The sequence below is a fragment of the Suillus paluster genome (assembly GCF_016628075.1).
Source record: "Suillus paluster strain FC165 chromosome Unknown EDB91scaffold_16, whole genome shotgun sequence".
Classification (NCBI taxonomy): Eukaryota; Fungi; Basidiomycota; class Agaricomycetes; order Boletales; family Suillaceae; genus Suillus; species Suillus paluster.
This window is the reverse complement of record NW_024537576.1, coordinates 606,429-634,106: the sequence shown is the minus strand read 5'-3', so window position 1 is coordinate 634,106 and position 27,678 is coordinate 606,429. Positions and strand designations below refer to the sequence as shown.

Here is a 27,678-nt window from a genome sequence, read left to right as displayed (position 1 = left end):
TCTGACAGTTCGGTATGTTCAGCTGACCTCTTGATGAAAAGGGCCGGAACTGTCGCCTGTAAATTTCGGTAAGACTTTTGGTTCCAGTCGCATTCGCTTCCTCGTTTTGACAGAAAGCTCAGGTAAATGTGTACCCCTGTATCAACGGCAAACGATAATCCCGGCCGATTCAATTTAATCAGTTATGGGAATGACGAGAGTTGCAGTCAGACTCCCAATTGTCTGCCTTGAGTTCATGTCATTGGACATGTAAGTAGACCAATGGGAGGCATTGATTGAAATGCTGGGTCTGAATCGCGGGTAAAAAGGTAGGGCAGTCATGATCACTGGTCTCATCATCCACTCAAACCAGCTCGCATATTTTTTCAATGGCTGGCTATCCTGCAGAAGGTGTCGATTTTTTTATTACCAGGCCCGGGGTAGTAGGGTCTACATTGCGCGTCACTGTCCGTGGAGGCGCAGGTGCTGTTTTCGCACTCCCCATCCAAGTCGATCCTGAGATAGTTGATCCTACGATCACCCACACGACGGTAAGCTGAAGGACTGTATGCTCCTGCTACCTTGAGCGCTCACGCCAAGTGTAGTGGACCGTGAGATATGACGACGGCGGCGACGACGACCCCCAGAGACAGTGCGTCATCACCACATCCGATGATCAAATATCACTGGGGAATACATTCCGCGTGAATGATGGGGTTGTTTATGGAGGTTATGTCAAGTGCTTTGACTCCGACCCTGCCCAAGACCAAGTCTGGACTATCAGACCAGCCGCAGGGGGTTACACGTGAGTAACGATTATCCTTGTTTTAACGTTCATGCTCAAGCTCCAGGGTCGCAGTATCGGCAGGCAGCAAAATGGTGTAGGCCCCGAGTTCACGTGGAACTTCGTCGTAGGAGACAGGGTGCGTGTATATCCCTTGTTCATAAAGTGTCTTTGATTAATCCAGCGTAGGTCGGGGTCAGCATAGATGCTGCACCCCAAGCGTGGCAATTCGTGCCGGTCGAAGAATAAGCATTGGGATACAGAGTCGTGTCGTGTATTCACTTAGTTTCTTGAGATCATGTAGTTTTCCAAACGTTCAATGTTGTACGATAGGTCTATGCAAATGCTGGCGGTGCTGAATTGTTCAGTCGCTTCCCAATAAAAAAGACATGGTCACTTGGTATGACATGCAGCATTCTAGGTCAGTAAGGTCGGTCGTAACTTGAATCGAGCAAATGGAAGTAAAACGTAGTCCGATACCTCCTTCGAGCGCCCTTCTCGCAGACTTCGAGTCTTCCTAACTTATACTCCTTGCCAACTCAAACATGAATCCCTTCCTTGGGTGTAAAGACAGGCGTGATGTATTTCATCAGGCGTACATAAGTAGCACATTATTATTACGAATAAGAGGATAATCGTTGCTAACCGAGACAGATGTGGCACTTTGTTCACATATTGGACAGTAGAAAAAGACTGCCGGCGCCAAGTATTGCAGCAACGCCCACTATCAAAACCGTAGAAGTAGTACCAAGGCTAACTCCGAGGGGACCATCCCAGTTAGAAGGGAGGGACAAGGTAATGGAGGAGGAAGGGACCGTGAAGCCTGCGGATGAGCATGCGACAGCGTATGCTGGTCGAAGTGGTCAGTAAAGCGTGGAGATGGTAGAAGAAAGATGGTACCAGTAAGGGCAGCGGATGAACCAGCACGGGGATCAGTGCTTGTTGCGAACTTGGCGATCAAGTCGTTGAACATGCATTGCTCACAGGATGTGATGGCGGTAACTGTGCTGGATGAGCATGAACAGGAATCAATGGGAGTGCAGTTCTGAGGACGGGGAAAGATTAGATGAAGAAGGGATGGGATGAGGACATACGGCGATTTGGGCGGTTGCGTTGGAGCACGGGATCTGACACTAATAGCTAAAGATTAGCAGAGGGGAGATGAGGGGATAGATGTATGAGCTTACGTCAGTCAAGAGGTATGTGTCGGTGACGTTGAGAAACTGGGTTTCATCGATAATTCCGAGAGAACCGAGGACGATCGATAACGAAAGAGCTACGATGACGTGATGAGGGATGAGGGAGAGAGAGAGTACTAGTAAGACAACTGACCTTGACCAGCAAGCAAGAGAAAGGCAAAGAAAGTACGCATGACTAGCAAAGCGAAGAGGGGACGAGAGATAATCGATAATCTTTGCGGCAGGGCGAGCGGGAAGTGTATCTGATGTCCGCGACTCACGTGATGTTATTGTTGACGCGAAACCACCATGATCTACATGCTATCCTCGCACTCCAAATAAGCGACGCCCTTCTAGCGCTGGGTCTATATGGGAAGAGGTAGAAAAGCGTACAATCTGCTCTGGGATCAAGAATCGCTACTTTAATTCCTAGACTCTCTGTGAATTTCACCGACGTCTTTTTTCATGGGTAAAACTTCTTCTCCAGCATAACTCATCTGAGGATGTGACATCAACTTGTCGCTGAAGAAGGGGTCACGCTGTCAGTCACACGAGTTAGAGACCTGATTGAACTTATAAAAAGTGATGCAGTTCATGTTCACTCTCGCTGTACTACTGCATCGATTTTCTGTACGTCCTCAGGGGATAGGCTCCCCACTGAATCATGCGAGTAATGTGAACCATAATAGTGTAATTGCAACTCACCGCCTCGTGATCAGCGCTGCAGCCATTATGACGAAAGTTGGTACACCACACTGTCACAGACGGTCACTTCCATTGCAAAAGGAGTTACGAACAATCCTTCGCCTCCAAGGAACGTCTGTCGATGAACTTCTGTCGATGAACTAATTGTCCTCAAGTTTAACGGTTTGCATCTGCAGCTTCTGTCAGAATGCTCCAGTGCGACAGACTCTCCTTGCAAGTGAATTGGAGGAATGGTTCGTTAACTTTTTTCAATCGAAGAGCCACGTCGTTGCACAGATAATGGCCGCCGCATTGTAATATAAGATTAGGCTGCTTTCTGATCTGATCTGATCAACTGTTCTGAGGGGCACGATTCCATTTTTCATTTCTCGCATTTGCTCGCCTGCTTTGTCAGGGATGAGCCGTCGTCGGGCGCTTGGATTCTCCATAACCTGCAGAACAGTGAGGGTCAGCGTCATCATAGTGAACGGTGGTGAGCAATTATCTATAGGTTCGGTGCTACTTGTTTCTCCGGATCCAGACTGCCAAATCCACTTGATCTGTGTTTTCTAGTGGGGATCAGTTCCTTCATTTCTCACTATCGAAACTAAAATGTGTTTGTGAAGCACACCTGGGCCACTACATAGATAAGCACAAACCCCATGGAGATATCCATTTGGACTTGACGCACGTAAGGTCAGATCTGCTATTCGGGTCCAACATACTGGGAGCTTGGTTGCTTGTTGCAGGCAATAATTGTTCTTTTGGATCTGAGCTCAGATCTCAGGCTTGTGCGTATAAATAAGCGATATCGCGACTGTAGCTCCCTATCGCTCCTTCATTCGCTCTACATAAGTGAGTCCAAGGTCTGCCAGTGGTGTGGTATTTCCTCCTGTCTGACCAAATTTCCAGATATCTTGACCTCCTCATCGAAATCTCATCGAAATCTTCTGCAATACTCAATTACAAAGGTATGATCAAAGTTTTATGTCGAGTTCATCGTGATCATTCCGGACACATCAGCAGGTACTACTATGTCTGACCAAGGTGAAAGCGAAACCACATCCACGATCACCTCCACCTCCAGCGACGAGGAACGAGCCCCTCTTGTCGGATCCTAATTCGACTTTTAGTGTCTTGGTTTAAAGATAAAATGGAGTTTGAGTCTTTGATATGGGTTCCTGCTACTAGTATGACGTGTTGTGTTGTATAACAAAGTTGCGAATCGGAATCACAAGTGTGACTAGTAGTACTCTTTGATTCATCCCTGAATATTGTTATATCGGTACTACGACGAAGGTCACGGTCTCCAACCTATCACCACTTCATGGCAGGTCGATCCCCCTAGAAATGCAATACCTCCAATGGTGTAAGTTTGCACGCTTTAGTAATTACTAATAAGTACTTACCCTCGAGTTGTGATGCATTAAGCCTATCAGGTCCCTCCTTACTAGCTGGTCTTGCTAGCTGATGCATTTCGTATTATAGTACTAGTCTTGATTCATCTCGCGTGAGGCAGATTAAAAGTTGTGTTGTATAACAAAGCAAATTGGTATCAGGGGAACTCCTTCAAACTTCCTTGTGCATGTAAAAGGCGCACACTGTGTCAGTTGGCGTCCCTTGCCCCACAATATTCTTGACGAAGATGAAAGACTGACGCTCTTCCTCCCATATCGCCATCGGAAGACTGCGGCAATCTCCTGGAACAACTCCGACAGCGAAGATGCCTTGTTGAAGGTGAGATCGGCGGGAATGTATGCACCAGTGACAACGCGAAGCCACATTTGCTCTCCACCGGATGCTGTACCCTTCTCATTAATACGAACTTCAGCAAATATATCCCTCAGGTATTCAGCTCGGGTAAGAGCGCTCGTGGTATTGTCCAAGTAATGGAGGTCGACTGAGGTGAGGACATGTTTCTTCATGTCCTAACCTGGGTCGCGCCCCGTTAATCGCCAAATGCCCTGTCAGTAAATATTGAGTAACAACACACAATGACAGTACTACCATTCGATCATGCTGTCGAGGAGAGTGGTCAGAATCACCACTATCTTGCCCTTCTTCTGTGAACGATCTTCTGCAGAAGTTCCATCAATGAGAAAGCCACCATCATGTGTGATGACGGTATTAGAAGGGCACCACCGTGCAAGATTTTTTGCGCCCCATACGCACGTGTGAAACACGTGAAAGGCATCATGGGGCATGACATTACCAGTGCCACTCACCCGGATGAGGTCACATGGGCCCATGCCCCTCATCTTCAGCGAGTTTCTCTTCGGGGACCTCATAACGATAGAGCAGTGTGCTCCTCAAGGTTGAGCAAGTGCCAAACACGGTGCTCATCCTCTGGGTCACCGAAACAACGGACGTGTCAAGACCGCAATGTTCTGGGTCGAAATGGAAGTAGCGCCCTAGAAACTCAGCGAACAGACGGGAGTTCTGAGTACAGTCAAAGCGATCTGAGACAACAGCTCATGCATTGTCCCAGCGGATAACCGAGCATGCTTGCCCATGATAAAGAGCGCCAAAACGTGCCAGAGAGCGCCTTAGCAGACTTCATTTCTCTCTATGATAGCACCTGGTTCGAGGGACGAGCTGAGAAAGCACCCTAAGTAAAGCACACTCAGCTTGTCTCTCAAACACACAGGGCCGATTTCCCTCGCTGGTACGTTTCATTTGAAGGCAAAGGCATGATCTGGCGGATTGGACGTGTGGGTTTGATAGTCAGACATCCCAGTTAGTCATAGTATGGGAGGTGCAACTGCCTCGGAAGGGACAACAGTGCCACGAAGTCCTGTGGATGCGACATATTGGGAGATTGGGAGGAGGGCAAGGAGTAATTGACGTACGAAAAGAAGAGACTTTTTTTTTCTTTTTTCAAAAATATGCTTGAACGTGCCTTTATACACGCCCGCGATGCACAGTAGACGGCAATTAATAATTGAGACACAAAAGTCGTAGAGGATTTCGATCTTCAAGTCGGGAGGAGTCAGGAAGAAGTTAAACGAGAAAAGAGTGTAACCGATCGTCATCATGCAAGAAAGCAGAAAACCGCGCCCGAAACCATGACCTGTCTAGGGGAGACAGTACTTAGATTAGGTATAAACGTTCGTTCCTGATAAGCAGAGTGAAAACTGACCATTTTGTCCTCAGTTGAATTCACGCTTAGTAGATCCCCTTGTTAAAGACTCTGGCAGCATGTAACCGATACACATGATCCGTCTACATGCCGCAACTAAGTAGATAAGCTGCATTTTGGAACTTCGGATGCCTCGGAATTGATACAATAGAGGAGCAGTCTTATAGTCTCCCTACTGGACAGATCTGTAGACCACTGTGACAGTCATTCGTTCGTTCTTTATTATAAATGAAATCCTAGTGCTGGCAGTAAATTTTTCTACGCACCCGAAATGATATTGGTTTAATATTTTTTGGATCGCAAGTAAGTAACAGCAAGATGCTGGAAGTGACTTCGATCTTAAGAGGAGGGGCTAACTTACTAAGCGCCCGTTCGCGACGCACGTGATTTCATTGTTGACGCGAACGTCGACGTCCAAACATCAACACATCGCATACTTACAATCTAACTGCCATGGCTCCAATAGCATTCAGCGGTACAATACCTTCAAAGAAGAAAGCAGATCTCCAAGCTATAGCCCTCGCTCTCCAGATAAGTGACGCTGGAACTAGGGAAGATCTACAAGGTAGAATCAAGCGTCACCTCGAGAAACACCAATCCAAATACGAAGATGACCCTACCTTCTCGGGTCTGTATGGGAAGAGGAAGAAAAGCGTGCAACCTGCTCTAGGGTCAGTACGATCTATATCATTAGCTTTTTCGTTCTTATCTGCTTTTGGCAGTCGGTTCGTGCCCGGTTCACCAGAAGAATCGGAGAAGAGCCCCCAAGTCACTCGCAGTCGTCGTACCGTCCCAGTTGACCCACGTGAGACAACCCCTGTCGACGATATGCGGAACGTGTCTATGATGCTCAAGAACCCTCCCATCTCCCCTGAAGTCGAGCCTACTCCCTCGCCCGCTAAACCTTCTCCCCAGAAGGAGCAGCATAGACAAGATGATGCTCAACCTGTCGCGTCCGTTCAAAAAACGCGTACAGTCTCTAAACCTATTGCTGATGCTGTCGTGGAGTCTCTCACGAGGCTCCGAATCAGCGTGCAGAAGCGTACTCGGATCACTTTGTTGACTACACGTGCCGTAAGTGTCACTCTCCTATAGAGAATCACATACACTACGACCTTTTGTTTAGGCGCTCTCGGACTCTACCAATATTTGGTTCCTTACTGCTCTCCTCGAGCTACTCTATGTCCTTTACATGGTTATTCCATGGCAGACTGCAGAGGTTAGCTTTCTTAACACTCATACCAGTTCACGCGTTCAACCTCCATCTAGCTAGCCTCAGGCTCATTTCACCTAGCGATCCCCTACCCTCCCGCTCAGACCTTCTTACAACTATCCTTCTGGACCGTCCTATTTCACTGGTCGGCACCCACCATCATCATCCCCCTCGTCTTCGGCCTCCTCGTCTCTTTCCATCCCGCCAATTCTACATCTGTTCGGATCCCCCGAGTCATTGCACTCGATTCGCTTTCAGCTTCTATCGCTCGCCTTGCGGCCCATGTCGTCTACCCCTTCCAGACCCTCGATAAATCTCTCCAAGGTGTAGACGTCATCGGTCAGAGATGGCGCCTCTTGACAGCATCCGTTGTAGTCGCATTCGCATTTGCTGAGGCCATTTTCTCTGCGCCCAGCGCTTTTGCCGAGTCAAGGGCCCGCTTGCGCGCAGGTACTCCTAGGCGTACCATCGCTCCTGAAGACACCCTCGTCTCTGTCGCCGCCGAGTCATGAGTTTTTGCGCGTTTGTGTATGCTATATGACGACCCGTTCATAGATCATGACTAGTGTCCTTTTTTGCTTTGTCCTTGTTTGAGTTGCTGTTTTGTTACCGTTGTATTTATTCTTTACCTATTGACAGTCTATGACCTGGAGTATTTTGTCTCTGTTCCAGCATTGATGCTGGCAATGTTTTACGTCCTGTCTGTACCATTCAATATACCGATATCATCCCGCATCAACCCCCCATCTAGGGGGTGTCTTGCTGAATGTTATGACCGATAATTGAGTATTTTAGAATTTTCAAACTCCACCCGTCGTCCTTACCTTTTGCTCGACAGTCCCGTCATCGTCCTCGTCCTTGTCGAACATGTCTTCCTATAAATCAGCCGCGTTCAGAAACAAACAGCCCTTATCTTCATCGGAATCAAAATTCCATCCTCACGTCCCAACACTCCAAGAACTATTCCCCACTTGGTCAAACGAAGGTGCGTCCTCATTTTTGGATGCGACGTTCCATTAATACTCCATACTTTCAGATCTCCAGTCTTTACTCAATGAAGTTGGAGGTGACCTTGATCTTGCTATATTTCGAATCAGCGAAGGTGTGTTCTTTTTCTTTTTTTTTCTTTTTCTTTCTTTTGCGTTTTGACACATTGGATTTGGTTCTGTAACGACCCATAGGGCACGCGGAACAATGGGGCTCGGTTTACGCGCAAAAAAGACAAAAAGACTCCTGTAGTTCAGCACGCACCATCAAAGGACCCAAGTGTCCTCGCGTAGTGACTCGCGTGGTGGTCGAGGTGGGCGCGGGGGACGCGGTGGTCCCGGAAGAGGCAGTCGTGGTCGTGGTGGCGCTCGGGGTGCACCTCCTGTTAATGGTCATGCTTCCCGTTCCAAAGCTTCAGGTCCCGCTCCAGAAGACAAGCCAGCGCAGGTGGAGGATCTCACTGAGCATGCTGTTGATAAACCAGAGTCGAATGAAGGTTGGAGTGTTGCGCAGGAAGCAAATGAATCGACTGCAGCTTCGACTTGGCCTTCAGAGTCTGCGCCTGCTGAGCCGGCTCCTGCTCAATCACCGCCCTCGAGTTCTACTCCGTGGGGTGGTAATACTAGTTGGGGTACTACTGTGGCTGCTGCGCCTAAACCTCCTATATTATCTGCTAAATTCCCGGCGACTTCTAAACTTTCGTGGGCTCAGATTGCAAAGTATGTATCGGCTATGAACATGGTTCTACATTTGACAGCTGATCGTTGCTTACGCGCAGACCACAAGAGAAGCCAGTTTGCAGCATCGCCTCCCGCACCAGCAGCACCGTCAGTTGTCCCTCCTGCGCCTGAACCGGTTCTTGAACTCCTTCCGTCACTACCAGCTGTTAATGGCGATGCAGAACCAGCATCAGAGGGCTGGGAAGACCCGACAACCGTCCAGCCTCCTGAATGGGACGACGAGCCTCTTTCACTTCAACCCCAAGCCCAATATCAACCTCCTGTAGACGTTTGGGTTTCATCTCACCCTCTGCCAACGTCGGAGCCAGAACCCGTACCGGAGCCTCCCGTCGTACAAGAGGAACCTGTTGCTCCCGCACCCGAGCCTGTGGCCGTTGTCTCGATCTCGGTCTCGGCTCTTCCAGCCCAAATTCAAAAGCAGGATGCGCCGACGAGGTCTAAGTCGCCTGTGTCTCTTTCTTCGCGTCCTGCGGTTCGTGGCAAGTACAAGGGAATAGATCAGGCTGTTGTGATGCCTTCGTCGACTGGTTTTATGCCTGGTCTTGAGAAAATGGGCATGCAGTTTGGAAGTTTGAGTCTTGGTGGAGATGTTATTGAACCTATGCCGTGAGTTGGGATATCAAGAATTGGTATGAAGATAGTTGGCTGATGTGTTTTGGGCAGAGTGGAACCTCCTGTAGCTGAACAGCAACCATCCCCACAGCAGGTCACGCAGTCCCTCCCTCCCCCTGCGCCTCCTGCTCCCGTTCAGCAACAAGAACCTCAACAGAGTACTCCTGTGTCTGTTGCGTCTGTTGCTTCATCTATCGCTACTTCTCCCGCGCAACCTGTTCTCCCTCCTCCACCGGTGCAACCTGTTCTACCTCCTTCGCAAACGGCGCAATTTGTACCTCCCCAACCTGCAGCACCAATCCCGCAAGTACCTCAGCATGCTCTAGCACCTTCGATGTCCCTTCCTACGCTTCCGCCTTCGAGTACTAGCTTTACGCAACAGCCTCCCTCGCAGCCGCAGCATCTGACTCAGGCTCAGCATCAGCACCAACACCAGCCTCAACACCAGCTGCAGCCACAGGCGCAGCACCAACCTCAACACCAACCGCAACACCAACCTCAGCATCAACCCCAGCATCAACCTCAGCAATTGCCACAACCGTATGCTGCGCACTTGCACCTTGACAGCCCACAAACGCAGTCTCAACAGTACAGCCCTGCGCAGCAGGTGCAGGCTCAGTCTGCTGCTTACTTCCGGCAAGATGCACCGTACTTCAATGCGCCGACGCCTCCTCAGCAGCAGGATTACAGTGCATCTATGAGTGCCGGTATGGGTCCATTTGGACAGATCGGGACGCAGCATCAGCAGCACCAAACGCAAGGGAGTCACCTTAGCGGCTTTGGTGGCAGCGAATATTACACTGATAATCAACGCGTTAGTACACCCCCCTGACTTGTTGTAGTTGTGTTCTGATCGGATGTGCAGCAGGGCTTTTATGATTCATATGCGCAGTCTCCAGGGTTTGGAGGCAACCGCAATGTGCTGGGTCATGATGATGTCAAGGGCCTTCCTACCTCTCAACACCAACATCAACATTCGCAACCTCCCTCGTCGGCTATTCCTCCTTCTGCGTCTCAGTCGTCGCAGCCCGCTGCTGCGAATGCACAGCAACCCTATGCGCCGCCCATGCCCTACTTCTATCCGTACCCCCAAAGCCAGTACTATGGCACTCCCTACAATCAAGGTTATCCCACGCCGTTCGTCAAGTACCCTGCTCCTACTCCGCCAGCGATGTTCCAGCACCAACACCAGCCCTCGAAGCAGAATGACGGGTTGAGTATGGGTACGGGCGTACAGCGTGGATTCGGCGGGTATGCCGAAGACATCTCGTACCACCAGCAGCCGCAGCAGCAGACGCAAAAACAACCACCATACGCCCAGTGAGAGGCAGTTGTATGGACACGGGCAAGGATTCTTGGGTCGCGGGGTAGCTGCGCAGAGCGGGTCGCCTGAAGCTGCTTACCGCAAAGATTCAGGACAAGGCGTCGGCGTGCAACAGCAAGCTGCTGGTCGTGGCGTGCGAGGACAGTACCCGCAGGTGCAGGGTAACTCGGAAGGCAATTTCTACCCATACCAACCGAGTCGTCAATATTGGCAGTAGGTGGATGCGCGATAGGCGCGTTCTACCGAGCTTCGATTATCGATTTTTGTGCCTATGTGCTTATTGTGCTTGATACTGATGTGTTATAAGTCTCTGCGAACGCTCATACTCTTTTTTCCTTTTTTGTTACTCTTGATATCACGTTTCTATAGTTTGCATTGCGTGCGTTGCATTGTAGTATGTTCTAGCACCACTTCGTCGTTGTGAATAAGACTGAGGGGGCTCGTTGAGGAGCTCTTCAAGTGATGCTCTGTTCTGTCGTCCTGAGTGAACTGTGATGCGATGCAACAGCTGTCAGATTTGTGGGTATCTCGTTGAGTTGTGTCAGACGTCTCAGAATCGAGGCGCGACTCAAACACAACCAACGATGACCTGAAGGCTGAGAGAAAAGATCTTTGTGAGTACTAATACATCGTTAATGCTAGATAGTACCTGACAGTGAGAGAAAAGACCAGCACGACGTTAGAAAGGAAAAAGGAGGAGTCCGACAAACTTTGATCAAGTACCAATAAGCAAGCAACGAGTCTCGTGACCGAAACACATAACGGTGAGAGTACCTGCGATTTTCTCAGTGTCACACTTGAGAACCATTCTATGTTCATAATTATGAAGGAAGGACTGAATGCACGTAAGATATTTGATGCACTTGAAGTCTGGGAGGGCAACAGAATAATTGGGGAAGTCAAATGTGTAACCAATGTAATCCTGAACATTGCTGAATTCAGTGCCTTTGGTTGGATGCCAAGGGATGTTGATTGGACTAATGTACTCTTTGGCAAAACACAAATCATAATGGTATCAATAGAGGATGTCATTGGAGGTGCCCAGAAAGGGTCTGTCTGGGTCTGGGAAGAACCAATGTTCCCATGTTCCTAGATGTCCTGGGTGGTGTTGGTGACCTCACCCTGGAGACTGGCTGTGGAGGCAGTGCCAAAAGGAAGGTTATGATCCATATAGAAATTATCATGATAACATACCACCAGGTAGCATTTGTGATCTGGAAGGATCAGAATGGTGCAATATGCCCCTTCAACATTGAGAGATGCAGCTTGGGTGCCTGGGGGAGTGGTAGCAACATAAGGGGGAATCCAATGAGTAAGAGTACTCAGAGAGGAATGGAGAGAGGGAGTGTGAGCTTGGCTGCCTGTAATGCGTGAATTCCTCAGTGTCAAGGGGATGCAAGGTCATAAGCTTGTCACAGTAGCAATTGAGACCCAAGGAAGGAAGTGGAGGGTGTGCAGGGGCACAGGAAAAAAGGAGAGGACTGATGAAGTCAGTGACCAGTTGAGCGGTGCCCCAACGGGTTGGGAAATCCTTGGCATCAATCTCATCATTAATGGAATGGCCCATTGAGCCTTTGTATGATAGATTACAACAGACCCAGAATTTCTTGGGGTGACCTGGAGCATCTTCTTTGACTGCAACCTGTAGCAGAGAGGAACAGAAAGGGCCAATCTTTGCTTCTATAGTGCTGCTGTGGTTTGGTCCAGAACCATGGTCCAAACCTGAACTTCCCTGGACCGGACCAGAAGTTCAGTCCAAGGTCCGTGGAAGACCTTGAACTGAACTTCTGGTCAGGTTTGTGGTTCGATCAGTACTGATGAATTGTGAATGGGTTCGGACCAGTCCTGACCGGTCCGAACCGATAAGGTAAAATCAAGGTTTGGTTGGTTACCACATAGTCGGTATGTCAAACACGCGGATACCGCACACTTGGTTCAAGTGTTGCACACACGCTCTCCATTGTCCCGCTCAGTGCTCCCTTCCTCCACCATTGATCCTTGTTGTGCACCTTCATTGCAGTGGGATCAGTCCTGTGATGTCACTGGTATGTACCCCATCTTTCTTATTCTTTCTTTTCCTGTCCAATTTTTCTTATTCTGACATTCAATCTGTCAATGGCTAATATGTTAATTTTCTAGGATATATTCATTTCTGTTGCCTTACATTGTAGGTGCACGGGCCTTCAAGGTCCAAATAAAGTCACCAATAGCACATCTGAGGTGAGTACCTTTTCTCTTCTCTCGCATCTCTCTTCTCTCGCAAAATGACCAACTATGCTGTTGGTGCTGATGGGGCATTGAAGGATGCCTCTGAGATTCAATGGTTCAACAACGCGGATGATGACATGCCAATTACTCCTCCTGCCAAAGACTCACTCACTGTCCTTATGCAAGGTGGAAGGCAGCTGGAGTCTATCAAAGGTGGTACTCGACGGTCTTCTTGCCCTTCCAAGCCCTCTGCTCGTCTTTGAGCGGCTGATAACACTTCAGCTGAGTCATCTTCAGGCACATGCCCACACAAGTGGGCATTATCAAGTGCAGACGATGCACCCATCAAAAAGTTGCCATACAAGGGGCTCCCGAGGAAGATGACTTAGATGACTCATCCGCTGATGATTCAGAGTATACTAATGCTCTCAATAATGAAGCTGAAGAAGCCGAAGAAGCCGACAACACTGAGGAAGTATACCAGAAGACCAAGACACTTGGAGATGCAGACCGTCAGGTATTGTTAAGACCGTGCTCAGGGGTAAAGCGGAGTCTGAGGGGCTTGGCTTCAGCTCATACACTGCGCCCCTTACCCGAGTACGTGCCCCTAATTTTGGGGTGTAGTCTGACACGAGTTCTAGGAGTTCCGACAGGACGTCGGAATGGGGGTCCTCTGAAGGAGGACCGACTGACTACTAGGTGAGCGCGGGAAAGTCGGGTGGGGGTTGTTCCGCCTGACAGGAGGGAGGTGGGAGACTACTGCGGTCGGAACCAACAGTAGAAGCGGAGCGGAAGGAACTGCTTGGACGAAGTCCGAAGCAGAGCGGAAGGAACTGCTTGGATGAAGTCCGAAGCAGAGTGGAACAGAGCGGACGGATGTGAGAGTGCGGGGTCTAGTTCCGACACACGGGGAGTTGGCGGAGCGGAGGGATGGAGGGATGGGGGAACGGGGGAATGGGGGAACAAGGGAATGGGGGAACGGGGGAACAGAGGATTGGAGGAGCGGAGGATCAGAGGATCAGAGGGTGGCTGGCCTAGGGAGTCAATCCCCTAGGCCGGCTAACAGGAGTTGACTAGGATCAGGCCCAAGTCAAAGAACAGAAGAGCAGGGCTTAGAAAAGGTAATATTCAGACTGAGTATCTACAGACAAAGGTACATAGGTTTATATACTCTAAGTAAGGAGCATAGCATAGCAGAAGGCTATGTGCTGAGTGTACAGGATTACAATGGGATGACTGAGACATATGAGAATGAGGCTCGGAGAAAAGTATGTACGCGACGGATCAGACTTGCTAGGGTATAGGGATTACCGGGGATCTGAAAAGCGGAACTATGATACTCAATGGGGATAGGACCAGTTGAGTGGTTCCTAGTCTAGGAGTGGACCGGTGAGGCGGTCGGACGGACTAATGGTTGGGCGGGTCAATACAAGTGGAACTGAAGGATCCGAGCGGGGAGGAAAAGTGGAGGGAGTAGGAGTAGGATCGGGCGGACTGATAGGGCGAAGGAGCGGAACCCCAGATAGGGTCGGATGGAAGGGGTATGGTGTCGGAGGACATAGGGGTAATGTCGGAAAAGCGGAATGGAGTCGGATGGAGGTAGCAGGGCTAATCCTACTGAGATGCACTTCGTGCATTGTCGGGGAAGGAGGAATGAAGCGGACAGGAAAACAGGGGGTTGGGCCAGCAGTGGGAATGCTCATAGGAGGTACTGGGGGTACTCTGATCCGGTATATGACAGGTATGTTCTTTTTAATTTTATTAATCTACAGACACATTTCTAATCTACATTGTTAGGCCCGCCAAACATCATGGAAGACAGATTGCTGTGGGTGAGGAAAATAGACTCTGTGTGAATCAGAAGTCTAACAAGGGTGCAAGGCTTATACTCGTCCCGAGGGGATTGCTACTGGGTAGTGAGTCCTCAAATAAGTGCGAGGAAACAAAGACTAGACTCTGTCTAGCAACCCGAAGGGTTCCGGTCCTTACTAGGACTGGGAACACAAAGATGCGGAGGGTTCCCGACGAGCGGAACTCAGCGCGCGACGAGCGGAACTATGGGGAACTAACGGAACTAACGCGGAGCAAACAGGACAAACGGGGAACAAACGGAACTAATGGGGAACAAATGGAGGGAAAAGAAACTACAAGCCTGCAGGAGGATGATTGGGCAAAGTCGGACCAGGCTTGTGTCTGGTACTTGCTCCAAGTCGTCGGATCCAATGTCGGGCATTTCGAGCGGAACTCACGGGGGTGGGAACAATGCAATGTGATCAGGAATAGATTCGGGAAGATATTTTAAACAGTGAGTGGAGTACTGGGAAGTACTCTGTAAGTGGAAGTGGAGTCGAGTCTATCAGAAGGTAAAAAACTAAGATCCCATCTATTGCTACCTATATAGGAAGGGGTTCCAAAATGCGATATGCTACAACCGGGTGAGGCTGTGAGATAAGGAATCGGTCCCGAGTAGTGGAAGGATCCATATAAGTACTGTAACACATGGGAAGTGAGATAGGAACATGTTAGTGACACGGGGAACATAGCTAGTACTCACCAGCGAGGATGGAAGGACATGGACAGGATGGAGGAGGATGTTCCGAAGGCTGAAGGAATATAATGCGTGTGGTACACGATTGTTCCACTGGGTTCTGCTGGGTTCTGCTTGGTTCTGTGTAGCAGACGGGTTGGGGAAGATGCGGATGGGTAGTGGAACGTGCGGGAAAATGGTGGGAAGGCATGGGAAATATGCGGGATACGGGCCTACAGTGGGGACGTTCCCCACATCGCACAGCTGATCTCTGGACCATTTTCACAGAAGAGAAAGGGCGTCTTAACCCAGACACTGGGACACCTGAGGATGGCTGGTGGTGCAATATTTGCAAGTATGTACATTTCTGCATCGTAAAATCTGCCTTGCTGACTTGTACCTTAGGGATGCAGGGCTGCCTGCTCATCAATCGTTTTTCAAAGGTAGCATTTCTACGTGCCATACACACATTTCAAGGTGAGTATCCTCACTACCTGCAATTGCTGACTAACCCAACAATATAACAGGAATCTGAAGTGTCATTTCCCCATGTACAAGAGCTGATGTGAGGCACAAGATATCGCGCTGAATGACATGACATTTAGCTTGGTTAGTTCACTGTGGACAACACCACAAACAATGATACTGCTATCCAAGCAGTCGCAGATGAGATTGATCCATCCGGTGAACAATAGAATGCAGATCAGCATTGTGTGCGGTAAGTATTCATTTTTTAAAATAGATACTTATGTCTATCTAGTTGTATGGAGCATGCCCTTCATTTAGCAGCAAAGCATTTTGTTGAAGCAGTTGGCCCTACAGGTAACGACACTGATGAAGAGCACAATGACAAATATGAAGTAGCGGATACTGTTGGCAAAGCACTTGCACTCATTATGCAGGTAAGCATTTTTTTTAAAATTTCTTGGTACTTTCAGCTAATGTAGTCTATTAGATTCACAAGTCACCCCAAGCTCGTGTCTTCTTCCACAAATGTTGTGGTGAGGCAGATGTCCCTACCCTCGAGCTTCTCAAATGGATTCAGACTCGCTGGGCCTCCCTATTCAACATGTTGGAGTGAATGTTGCGCTTACAAAAGGTATGTCACACTGTCTTGGTATCTTCCACACTAACTGACATTGGTTTTTTTAGGGTGTCAATAGGTTCATTCAACTCACAGATGACAGTGATGAGGTTCTGAAACTGCACGGTAAATCCTATTCAGACTTCAAGCTCTCAGGTCAAGAGTGGTCAAAGTTGGAGCTCATGCGAGACATACTCCAGGTGAGTCTCTTTTTTCTGGTTTGTTTATACTAACTAACTAATTTCTACATTATAGGAGCCTGCTAATGCTCAGCAGAGCTTCTTGGCAACTTGTCAGCCCACTGTATGGTGTACTATTCCGATTCTTGAGTTCCTTCAAGAGACTTGGGAAAATATGGCCCAGGCTTTGAAGTTCAATGGTGTCGCAAATGCCATTCTCTTGGGTCTCAAAAACATCTGCAAGTGGTATCATAAAACTGACGACACGGACATGTACTTTGTCTGTCTCAGTGAGTTTTTTCTTTTAAATTCATCAGCCACATCTACTGATTCAAACTATATAGCTTTGGATCCTAACTACAAACTAGCATACACAAAAGACAAATGGGATACACAGTACTTTGAGGATGGGATGGCCCACCTTGAAAACCTAGTAAGTGCTTATCTACCCTTACGTGAACTGGTTTGACTGACAACACTTTTTTAGTTCGATGAATATTCAAAGTCAATGCCAGCTGCATCTTCTGATATGACAAAGAATGCGCAACACTATCAAATCACGCCTCACTACTGACGCCGCATGCCATCACCCATGTCAAGAGCTCACCAATTACCTTTCTGCTCCTCTGGAGGATGTTGAAAACCCAGTTGCGTGGTGGGGGGTGCATTATATTTATTTATTTGTTTGTTTGCATGAGAGGCTAACAAAATTAAACATAACATCACTCTTTGCAATATCCAATAACAGCCAAGATTGTGAAAGACTACCTTGCAATCCAGGGCTCAGCAGTTGCATCAGAGCGTGTGTTCTCGAGCAGAGGCATTACTGGTATGGCACGTCGCAACTCATTGCTTCCAGAGGTCTTCGAGGCACTGCAGTTACTTAAGAGTGCTTATCGTGAGGGTCATATCTCAGCTCGTGCTCATGCAGAACCTGCAGCGGTGGATGTTTAGTACAATTACTTGTCATGTGTCGATTTTTTTGCAATATTGATTTGGTTCATGGTTCAAACCAGTTCTGAACCTGAACTGGATCCCCCTGAACCCATTCGCTGAAGTTCAGGTTCAAGGTTTGGGCTGTCCCTGTGAACCGAACTTTTGTAAAGTTTGAGGTTCGGAAAAATTGCTCTCAGAACCTGGACTGAACCAAACTTTGGCAGCACTATGCTTCTAGCTCAGGTCTGTGAGAAGGGGCCACTGAAATGACTGAGCAAGAGTTCTTCATTGATATAGTCTTAGATGAGTTGATCATGCTCTAGTGCGCTCAGCAAATTAGGAGGGGCATAAGTAGTATCAATGGGGTTGAGCCCAAGAGGAAAGCCATATCTGATTTTGTCAGGGAGCTGCAGATATTGATCAAGAAGATTAGCACTTCAAAGAAAAAGTTTCGAGTTGATCAGCTGCAGTAAGACATATGAATTCTAGAAAAATCCAAGTCTGAGTTGTATGCAGTGGGAATGATGTGCAGGTTGTCTAAAAATACATGATGAGGTTGCAGAGGAGAAGAAATATGGTCCAATTTCCATGCCAAGAAAGGAATTGATGTGGGATAAATTTCCAAGACACTTGCAGCTGCAAGCACTGTGGTCTGGGGATCCACAGAGGGAGCATCTGTGAATCTCTCCATCATAGTGGGTGCATTTGGAGCAGACACATTTGCCATTAGCAGAAGATGTTGAAATCAATGCAATATTTGATGTTGAGAGCAACGCAGGAGATGACCTGTTTGTTGATGACCTTTGAGTGTGGTGTTGAACCTGATGGCATCATGGAGGAGGTGCAACTTGGGAAGGTATATCTAAGGTTGCTGCAGCAGAGGCAAATGGGAGGGGGACACTCATTGTTGGTTTTAGAACCAGGGTTCTGAAAGGACTTGTCTAGTGGAAGGAGGTTTGTGTGTGCTTGAATTGCAAGAGGGATACAGCTCGTAATGATGAGACTTGTTAGCAGCCTCTCAGACCTCCCTGAGACATTGTTCTCTGAGGATGCAGGTCTTAATGCTTTCAAATTGATGGTGGTACTTAGCCATTGTCAAGGGGTTGAGGGTCCACAATGTAGGAGGCTTGTTGTTCAATGTCAAAGGCTAGGATAGCTGACCAGTGACCCTCAAAGTCTGGGTGTTGACAGAGTTCATTATGATGCTTGGTCCATCATGCAAGGACCTCAGGGGAGGCATAGTCGCCAAGCAGCTTGAGAAATCATACCCAAGCCTCATGCCACTCTCTAATGGATATGGAGGTTTCTGTGGGAACTGAGAGATGTCAAGGATACGACACTTTGTAGGTACTGAGTTGTGGTGAGACGTATAATGTGTAAGAAACTTTAAGGAGGATTGTCATATCCACAATTTATGCAAGTCTCCTCCACCCTCCCCTATACTCCTCCACCTCTAATATGTGATCTCCAACATCATGTACTGTCTTCCACCCATGACTCAATCAAGGTACAAGGCACACACCAGTCCATTACAGGTCCCCTTTGTATATTCCTCTTTCCATCTGGCCTTGGTACCTTGTATGATCTGACTCTCCATTCCAATTTAGCCTGTTACATAGTGTGGTTCATTGTACCTTTTATTATTACTTTGTACTTCACTATGCTGTGCCGCATAGCCCAGGATTCCTATAGTATATAAACCTCATGTATTCTGGTAGTGTTTCTGCAATATGATTATAGACTTGAACCTATCCTAACCTTCTCCAAATTGACTTGAGCCTTGCTGTCATATACCAGATCCGACCACTCCAATATCATTGATATCCACTCTGTCCAATCCTATCATCTGCCTCCCCTTATGTCTGCTCCACTCATCCCCCACCCCAGTGCATCTGCTCTGCTGCTTTGTCAGTTACTTCCTGTATCAGCTCCATTCAACTAGAACCATTTCCCCATTTAGGTATATACTTCCTCCTTCAGTACATAGCTCTTACTTCCTGGATCACTGGTTATTCTATAGCCATCTGATTACTGATCTGTCTCATACATATTGATATCTGCTCCAACTCTATGTTTTCCTCAGTAAACTTAATTACATACTGTACATTCAGCACATAGCCTTATTGTTAAGACCGTGCTCGGGGTAAAGTGGAGTCTGAGGGGCTTGGCTTCAGCTCGTGCACTGCGCCCCTTACCCGAGTACGTGCCCCTAATTTCGGAGTGTAGTCCGACACGAGTTCTAGGAGTTCCGACAGGATGTCGGAACGGGGGTCCTCTGAAGGAGGACCGACTGACTACTAGGTGAGCGCAGGAAAGTCGGGCGGGGGTTGTTCCGCCCAATAGGAGGGAGGTGGGAGACCACTGCGGTCAGAACCAACAGTAGAAGTGGAGCAGAAGGGACTGCTTGGACGAAATCCAACGCAGAGCGGAACGGAGGGGATGGATGCGAAAGTGCGGGGTTTAGTTCCGACACACGGGAAGTCGGATGAGCGGAGGAACAGGGGAACGGAGGAATGTAGGAATGGGGGAACGACGGAACGACGGAACAGTGGAACCAGCGGGACAGAGGAACGGGGAAGCAGGGAAGCGGAGGATCGGAGGACAGCCGACCTAGGGAGTCAATCCCCTAGGCCAGGAAACAGGAGTTTGACTTGGGATAAGCTTTAAGTCAAAGGGCAGAAGAGCAGGGCTTAGAAAAGGTAATATTCAGACTGAGTATCTACAGACAAATGTACATATGTTTATATACTCTAAGTGATGAGCATAGCATAGCAGAAGGCTATGTGCTGAGTGTACAGGATTACCAGAGGATGACTGAGACATATGAGAATAAGGCTTGGAGAAAAGTATGTACACAACGGATCAGAAATCGCTAGGGTATAGGGATTAAGGGTGGTCCGAAAAGCGGAACTATGATACTAAACGGGGATAGGACCAGTTGAGTGGTTCCTAGTCTAGGAGTGGACCGGTGAGGCAGTCAGACGGACTAACAGTCGGGTGGGGGAATACAAGCGGAACTGAAGGACCCCCGTGGGTCGGAAAAGTGGAGGGAGTAGGAGTAGGATCGGGCGGACCGGTAGGGCGGAGGAGTGGAACCCCAGATAGGGTCAGATGGAAGGGGTATGGGGTTGGAGGACATAGGGGTAGTGTCGGAAAAGCGGAATGGGGTTGGGCGGAGGTAGCAGGGCTAATCCTGCTGAGATGCACTTTGTGCATTGTCGGGGAAGGAGGGATGGAGCGGACAGGGAAACAGGGGGTCGGACCAGGGGTAGGGATGCTTATAGGTGGTACTGGGGGTACTCGGATCCGGTATATGACACTTATGCTATGTACTACTGATCACTGCCTCTTTACTTGGAGTATATAAACATATCCTGTACTTAGCTTGTAGTCTCCTTAGTCTTAATATTACTTGTCTTCTCCCAGTTTCCACTGTGGGAATTCTCCGTAGGACTTTGCTTACTCTGGACACAAGTCTCATCTTGTTGTTGCCTCTGCTCCTCTGCTCTGACTTAGAGTTATGCTCTAAGTTATTACCCTTACTTCCCTCTGTCCAACAAACCAATCCCCTTGATCCCTTCCACTCTGACTCACTTCCTCCGCTCCATCTGCCCACTTCCTAGTTGGCCCACCACTAGAAGCCTTTATCTCCTGACCCTCAAAGTGGACTAAAGCGGTCCACTTGTCCTATCGTCGGACACCATTGGTCCCACTTCAAATTTGGGGCACATACTCGGCTAAGGGTGCAGCACAAGAGCTAAAGCCAAGCCCCAACCCCTCTGCTTCTCTGTCTGAGCACGGTACCTAACACTCGCTCATTGTCTACTCTGACCTCAAGACTAATCTCACTGTCCTCCACCTCTGTCTTCCAACAGTCTTAGCATTACTTTCTACATTGGACTTAGTCCCTCATAGCCTTACCTCTGTTAGAGCACATTAGACATAGTCCCTCATAACTGTACCTCTGTTGGAGCACATTGGAGTTGACCTTCGGTGAGCCCCCTATCTGTCCTTCGAAGTTAAGGGCACTGTACTTGCATAAGGAGCACAGCACACAAGCTGAAGCTAAGCCCTTCTATAACCTTCTTCCTACCTACCAGGCATGGTTTTGACAAGGATAGTTTGAGAAAAAGATGAGAGGCGTCTTTTGTAGTAAGAATGGATAGCAGGATGTGTTGATGACATTTAGCTAATTCTATGCTGTAAGTATGCATGCCATAAGTGTCAGAGATAGAAGTGGAGGAAATGTGTTCATTATTGATGTCAAAGAGAAGCATGGTGCTTTTAATAGAAGAGGGCACAGGGGTGATAGGAGAAGACACTGTGATGGGAGTAATAGAAGGTGTGTTATTAATAGAAGTGGATGGGGTAGGTACAGGATTGAAAATCAAAGTGTGTATGCTAGCAAGTTTAGAAGGGGATAAGTTAGTGAAGGCAGCAACCATGGTGCTGATATTGGGAGTGGTGGACTGGGGAGTCAATGGATCACCTGTGCTTTGTGAAGGTGAGGTTCATTTCTGGTAGTAATTGCCACATTCTCAGCGATGGTCTGGTTGCATGTGTGGATGGATCTACCAGGAGGAGGTATGGAGGTAGTCATTATGGTAAGAGGACCAAATTGATAGTGAAGCAATGAGTAATGTTGTCATATACCTGATCCAACCGCTCTGATATTAATATCCACTCCGCTTTCCAACCACCTCCACTCCACCCATCCTCTGCTCCGTCCAATCACAGTCCGCATTCCACTCCTATGCTTCCGCTCAACCGCCCGACCGGTTCCCTTCTATAATGTCTCCATTCAACTGGAACCTCTTTCCCCTTTTAGATATATACTTTCCCCTCTGGTACATAGACCCTTACTTCCGGATCACCAGTAATTCCTCTTACCACTCAATCACTGATCTGACGCGTACATATTGATATCCGCCCTGACTTATGTCTTCACCTGTGTAAGTACTTACAAATTATATCCTTGGTACATAGCTTTACAACATAGTTATCCTGATCACTGCCTCATACTTAGAAGTATATAACATATCTTGTACTTAGATATTTTCCCCAGTCTTAATATTACTTGTCTTCTTGCAGTCTCTATTTGTGAGAATTCTCAGTAGGACCTTGCCTCCTCTGGACACAAGTTTCATCTTGTTGTCACCTCCGATCCTCCACTCCGACTTAGAGCCGTGCTCTAAGTCTTCTCCTTACTTCCCCGCCCCTATCAAGTATTCCCCCTGCTCCTTTCCGCCTTCCGCATTATCCTCCGCCTTCTCTGCTCTGCTCCTAGTCGGCCCGCTGCTAGTAGCACTTACCTCCCGACCCTCAAAGCGGACCTAAGCGGTCTACTCGTCCTATCATTGGACAACGTCAGATCTGCTCCAAATTCAGGGCATGTACTCAGCTAAGGGCACAGTGCAAGAGCTGAAGCCAAGCCCTGACCCCTCCACTTCTTGAGCTGGCACAGTACCTAACAAATGTGAACAAATATCTCATGCTGAGGATCTGGGAAGGTGAGGGCACAAGAGAAAGAAGGATTTGTGAATCTTATTGAAATAGGCGCAAATATGTAGTGTGCACACAGGCCAGATCTGCACAAGTGCAGGAGCTGTCAAAGTCATGCATGATTACAAAGCCCTAGCTCAACATTCATTGGCTCACAAGCTTGCTCATTCATTGAGCATCCAACCCTCTAACATCTAACCTCTAACCCTCCAAACCAAGATTGATAATTATCATAAAGTGATGCATCATTAGCTATTATTTGCTTACAATTGTTAATGCACTACCTGTATCTTGTAATTACAATGATAATGCATTATTCCCACAGGGTGAGGTGTATTATTCTGAGACCAAAAGACATCTTACTTGGTCAGATTCATGCACAGACTCATGCATGGTCAATATAGTCACACACAACACCAATGCATGCCAGCCTCCATACATGATGCCTCTCACAGTCTTGAGAGTTGAGCAAGGACATATGTGTGCACTTGCATCTGGGATGGGTATTAGTTGCTATGACACAATGGGACTTGCTGAAGAGTGTGGTGGTTGAAAAAAGTAGTTTATGGCAAGCATGATGAGGGGGCACATTGTGGAGGGCTGTGGTGGGAGGTAGTGCCTTATATATGACATGCCAGGGAACTGTTAAGGTCATGCTCAAGGGAAAGACTACTCAAAGGGCTTCAGCTTCAGCTCGTGCGCTGTGCCCCTTACCCGAGTATGTGCCCTTAATTTCCAGTTGGCAGAGGGGAAGTCCAATGGAAGTCCGGAGGAGTTCCAGAGGACAAACGTCGGTGGAGTTCGGCGGAACTCCGGAAGACTATGTGGGAATGGAGTAAGGCTACTACGGAAGTCCGGAGTAGAAAGAGAACAGAGGTTAGACTACCCTAAGGTAGAGCCAGAGAATTAGTCCTAAGGTTTAACCCCTAAGACTCGGAGGTGGACAAGAGATGAGACTCAAGTCCAGAGATTGCAGGAATGAGCAGAACTAAGATGATATTCGAACTGAGGAGTTCCAGAGTATTACAGGGGCTTATATACTGTAGGTATCATGTAAGTAAATCAGTCAGCAAAGGTAAAGGCTATGTATGAAGCATGTGGAAAGTCTATTAGTAAGTGTAACGGATCAAAGCAGTGAAGTCGGAAATGAAGTAAGAATGGACGGGTCAGTAAGCATAGCGGAAAAGGACATAACCGGTAACCGGAGCAATAGCTAATCTAAAAGGATTTAGGGGTGAGTGCAGAGATGAAGGTGGAGTGCCGGGTGGAATAGCAGGATGGAGAGCCAGACTTTGATGGTGTAGATCCGGAATTCTGGACCCAGAGGTACGGGATATGATAGGAACTGAGGGAGCTGAGAAAGGTTTTTGTTTATCATAGTTTTTGAAGTCCTTTGTGAAGTACAGGATGGTTCAGTGTTTATTGATGTTTGGACTTTTTTTGAGAGGCAATTAAGGGAACCGAGCTAGCCTGGAGTCATAACAGTGTGCTTGACACTCTTTAATGAGAAAGCCTTATTAGGCACACAAACACCATTTACAAAATTTATCACCACATCCCTGGGGTTAGAGTAATACAGCAGCATTTGCATTTGCAAATTTCATACACTCACTGTGACACAACAACACAATATTTCAAAAATTGGCTTGGGCGATGTACTTAAATATACTCAACCTTCACAGTCTCAAATTTCAAGGCCCATTGGACAACTTGTTATTGCATAATGAGTATGTTGCAAATTCAAGCCCTTATCACCTGAGCACCGTCATTTGCATTGACCTGAAAATAGGTAAATGAATTTCTGTGATCAAACTACATTGCAAAAGTATCAATATTGCTGATAGTTGTCCTTGCCGTCCTCAACACACTCACAACAATTTCCCATTCTCCCTCCATTCCTTGGCCACCTCCCAACAGAGTGTCTTCAGTGGTTTCCATTCTGCATCTGGTTTTCACAGTTCAGCTTTGTAAGCCTGCATGACACAGGTAATGGTGAGGTGAGTAATAAGTTGTGGGCCTTCAGGGATGATCTAATAGACAAGTATAATCTCAGTCTCTTGAAAGAAGCTAAGATGTGCTTGTGCTACTGCTGGCATTCTTATAGTAAGCTAGATAGAATGAAAAAATATATCAAATAAATAAGTAACTTATTGCAGGACACGAGCCAATGTCAACATGTCGCTCATCAATGTCCTTTTTGGCTTGGGCTTGGACCAGCTGTCACTCTCTCTCCTCAACCATCTTGGATTGGTTGGTCTTCTTTGTCTCTGATCGCTTGGATTGTTCAGACTCTAACACTCCCCCTCAAGCGCAAGCCAGGGACATTTGCCCTCATAGCTTTTGCAGGCATGGCTAAGGTAGTGCCTTTGTGAATGTGTCAGCGATGTTATGGTTGGTTGGACAGTAGAAGAGTTGGAAGGTCCCATTCTTGACGTGGGGATAGATGAAGTGGTAGTGCAGGTCAATGTGTTTGGTTAGCAATTGGAATTTGCCATTTGACATGAGCACAATTGCCGCTTGGTTGTTGCAGAAGATGAGGGTAGGGAGCAGGGTAGGTTCATAGAGTTCTCCAATAAGCAATTGAAGGTAAAGTACCTCTCGTGCCACACTCATCAATGTGATATACTCAGCCTCAGCTGTAGACAAAGTGATCAATGGTTGCTTTTGTGCAGCTCCATGCTACAGGACCACCATTTAGCATGACAATATACCCAGACATTGAGTGTCTGTGCAGTTGCAATGCCCAATCTGCGTCAATGAACACCTCAATACCTCCATCTGTGGAACCAAGGGTAAGCTCAAAATTTGTAGTACCTTTCAGATAGCATAGTGTGCACTTGGTGGCCTCCTAGTGGGTCCTACCAATGTTGCACATGAACTGCGACAGGGTGGCAACAGTGAACACTATGTCAGGTCACGTGCTCATGGCTGCGTACATGAGGGATCTGATGGCTTGTTGATATGGTATGTTGCGCATGGCTTGTAGCTCCGTTGCTGTCCCCAGGGACTGATTAATAGATAGAGTGGCACCAGGCTCCATTGGCATTAACATGTTCTTTGTGTCAGCTAGATAGAAGTGTTCGACTATGGTGTCCACATATGCCTTCTGCAAGAGAGTCAAGGTACGCACTTTGTGATCTCTTGTTACCTTTAATCCTAATGACCAGTTAAGTTCACCTAGGTCTGATATCTCAAAGAATTTGAGCAGCTGCGCTTTGAAGCACTTGATGTGGGAGATGTGGTTGGTGGTGATGGCCATATCATTGACAGATATGGTGATGACAGTATGTTTGTCCTTGGCGCATTTGAAGTAGACCGCCTGGTCAACTTTTGAACGCATGAAGCCCGGCTATATGAAAACACCTGCTAACTCTTCCACCCACTCAAAGCCTGCTTGCTTCAGTCTAGGTAAGCTCCTGTGTAACTTCAACACTTTCCCTTGCTGTCCATCCTTCAGATAGCCAGGTGGTACCCTCATGTAGATCTCCTCCTGGATGCTTGCATAAAGGTACACACTTTTGATATCCACCTGATGTATCTCCCAGTTCCTCTGCACAGCCATCATTAGAACTGTTCAAATGGTGCTCATGTTGGCGGTTGGTGCAAACACGTCAAAATAATTGACACCATATTGCTGCCTCTGACCATTAGCAACTAGATGAGCCCAGAGTTTGAGTTTCTCCCCGTTGGGACTGCGTTTGGTAGCTAAAACAAAATGGCACAGGATTAGATTGGTGCCACAAGGTGCATCTACTATCTCCCATGTTCCAAGCTTCTTAAGCTGGCTGATTTCGTAATCTAGAGCTTCCTGCTACTCAACTCTGTCCAGACTGTTCAAGGCTTGCTGCAAGGTTGGTTCTAGCTCTGCAGCTGCCAAAGCAAGGTGGATATGGGACTCTTCATCAAGTAAGTCCAACTCTGATGCTTCTAGCAGGGATTCAATTGTGACTGACACTGTCTCTCCTTCCTGTAGTCTTGCATAGTACCCAGGAAGAGGTCTGTTTTGCATGACACATGGCACTGGTGGGGGTGTGATAGAGCATTTTGCAGTTGTTCTGGGTGGAGTAGAGGGTGGTTGAGAGATGGTCTGGATGCTTGGTGCATTGCTGGGATTGCTGGGGTTGTCACTCGCAGCAGCAGAACCATTTGGCTCCTCCTTGTCCAGGACATCCTCAGCCACTATGATCTCTGTGGGTGTGAAAGTGACATTGCGTTCCATGGATATGTGACATCTTGCCTCCTGAACATGAACATAGACCTTCATTCTGAATTTGTGCGCTTGCATCAAGCTTGGCTTCACATATTAAATGATTTCATAGGGAGTAGTACCTAGTGTTGCTTGGGAAGGGAGTTGGTTTTTTAACTATGTTGTGTAGCTGACAGCTTCTGCCCACAGGTACTTGGGTAAATCCTTCACAATCAGCATCACACAGGCATGTTCAACTAGTGTTTGATTGAGGTGTTCCACCACGCCATTCTGCTGGGGTGAGTCATGTACCGTTAACTGTTGTTCAATATTCTGCTGATGCAAATAGTCGTCAAATTCAGCACTGAGATATTCTCCCCCTCAATCTGAATGGACTGTCACCAAGTGAACTCCTG

At 47.7% G+C, this 27,678-nt stretch overlaps 6 protein-coding genes across 6 annotated transcripts; 5 read left to right on the top strand and 1 right to left on the bottom strand.

Moving 5' to 3' along the window:
- Positions 1–229: 229 nt before the first annotated feature.
- EDB91DRAFT_1123844 (uncharacterized protein) lies at positions 230–1,165 on the top strand. Its single transcript, XM_041318337.1, has 5 exons — positions 230–249; positions 309–530; positions 585–784; positions 839–902; positions 953–1,165. Exons 2-5 carry the CDS (start codon positions 369–371, stop codon positions 1,010–1,012), a joined length of 486 nt encoding a protein of 161 aa, XP_041179033.1. The 5' UTR covers positions 230–249; positions 309–368; the 3' UTR covers positions 1,013–1,165.
- A 40-nt stretch (positions 1,166–1,205) lies between these two features.
- Positions 1,206–2,330, bottom strand: EDB91DRAFT_199147 (uncharacterized protein). Its single transcript, XM_041326396.1, has 5 exons — positions 2,096–2,330; positions 1,951–2,039; positions 1,858–1,896; positions 1,664–1,808; positions 1,206–1,613 (listed from the first exon to the last, which is right to left on the bottom strand). The coding sequence occupies exons 1-5, from the start codon at positions 2,133–2,135 to the stop codon at positions 1,432–1,434; spliced, it is 495 nt and encodes a 164-aa protein (XP_041179032.1). The 5' UTR covers positions 2,136–2,330; the 3' UTR covers positions 1,206–1,431.
- A 3,814-nt stretch (positions 2,331–6,144) lies between these two features.
- EDB91DRAFT_1346029 (uncharacterized protein) lies at positions 6,145–7,712 on the top strand. Its single transcript, XM_041325870.1, has 4 exons — positions 6,145–6,435; positions 6,487–6,838; positions 6,891–6,983; positions 7,034–7,712. Exons 1-4 carry the CDS (start codon positions 6,218–6,220, stop codon positions 7,487–7,489), a joined length of 1,119 nt encoding a protein of 372 aa, XP_041179031.1. The 5' UTR covers positions 6,145–6,217; the 3' UTR covers positions 7,490–7,712.
- An 83-nt stretch (positions 7,713–7,795) lies between these two features.
- EDB91DRAFT_1346028 (uncharacterized protein) lies at positions 7,796–10,857 on the top strand (the record flags this gene model as incomplete). Its single annotated transcript, XM_041325869.1, has 7 exons — positions 7,796–7,962; positions 8,014–8,079; positions 8,159–8,683; positions 8,743–9,310; positions 9,368–10,130; positions 10,185–10,567; positions 10,638–10,857. The coding sequence occupies exons 1-7, from the start codon at positions 7,845–7,847 to the stop codon at positions 10,855–10,857; spliced, it is 2,643 nt and encodes an 880-aa protein (XP_041179030.1). The 5' UTR covers positions 7,796–7,844.
- A 1,791-nt stretch (positions 10,858–12,648) lies between these two features.
- EDB91DRAFT_1123826 (uncharacterized protein) lies at positions 12,649–13,241 on the top strand. The gene is made up of 3 exons (XM_041318336.1): positions 12,649–12,685; positions 12,780–12,860; positions 12,944–13,241. The coding sequence occupies exon 3, from the start codon at positions 12,945–12,947 to the stop codon at positions 13,230–13,232; it is 288 nt and encodes a 95-aa protein (XP_041179029.1). The 5' UTR covers positions 12,649–12,685; positions 12,780–12,860; position 12,944; the 3' UTR covers positions 13,233–13,241.
- Positions 13,242–16,271: 3,030 nt separating this feature from the next.
- EDB91DRAFT_1080768 (uncharacterized protein) lies at positions 16,272–18,047 on the top strand (the record flags this gene model as incomplete). The annotated part of the gene is made up of 6 exons (XM_041315278.1): positions 16,272–16,277; positions 16,323–16,474; positions 16,539–16,659; positions 16,715–16,928; positions 16,983–17,071; positions 17,898–18,047. The coding sequence occupies 6 exons, from the start codon at positions 16,272–16,274 to the stop codon at positions 18,045–18,047; spliced, it is 732 nt and encodes a 243-aa protein (XP_041179028.1).
- Between the last annotated feature and the right edge of the window lie 9,631 nt (positions 18,048–27,678).

What these genes read in the sequence shown, in the direction of transcription:
- EDB91DRAFT_1123844 (XM_041318337.1), top strand. Translation starts at nt 369, where the DNA reads ATGGCTGGCTATCCTGCAGAAGGTGTCGATTTTTTTATTACCAGGCCC. An exon ending in CTACGATCACCCACACGACG is followed by an intron (nt 531 to 584) that starts GTAAGCTGAAGG and finishes CGCCAAGTGTAG; the next exon opens with TGGACCGTGAGATATGACGA. An exon ending in ACTTCGTCGTAGGAGACAGG is followed by an intron (nt 903 to 952) that starts GTGCGTGTATAT and finishes AATCCAGCGTAG; the next exon opens with GTCGGGGTCAGCATAGATGC.
- EDB91DRAFT_199147 (XM_041326396.1), bottom strand. Translation starts at nt 2,135, where the DNA reads ATGCGTACTTTCTTTGCCTTTCTCTTGCTTGCTGGTCAAG. An exon ending in ACACATACCTCTTGACTGAC is followed by an intron (nt 1,897 to 1,950) that starts GTAAGCTCATAC and finishes TTTAGCTATTAG; the next exon opens with TGTCAGATCCCGTGCTCCAA. An exon ending in ACGCAACCGCCCAAATCGCC is followed by an intron (nt 1,809 to 1,857) that starts GTATGTCCTCAT and finishes CCCCGTCCTCAG; the next exon opens with AACTGCACTCCCATTGATTC.
- EDB91DRAFT_1346029 (XM_041325870.1), top strand. Translation starts at nt 6,218, where the DNA reads ATGGCTCCAATAGCATTCAGCGGTACAATACCTTCAAAGAAGAAAGCA. An exon ending in CTTTGTTGACTACACGTGCC is followed by an intron (nt 6,839 to 6,890) that starts GTAAGTGTCACT and finishes CCTTTTGTTTAG; the next exon opens with GCGCTCTCGGACTCTACCAA. An exon ending in TTCCATGGCAGACTGCAGAG is followed by an intron (nt 6,984 to 7,033) that starts GTTAGCTTTCTT and finishes ACCTCCATCTAG; the next exon opens with CTAGCCTCAGGCTCATTTCA.
- EDB91DRAFT_1123826 (XM_041318336.1), top strand. Translation starts at nt 12,945, where the DNA reads ATGCCTCTGAGATTCAATGGTTCAACAACGCGGATGATGACATGCCAA.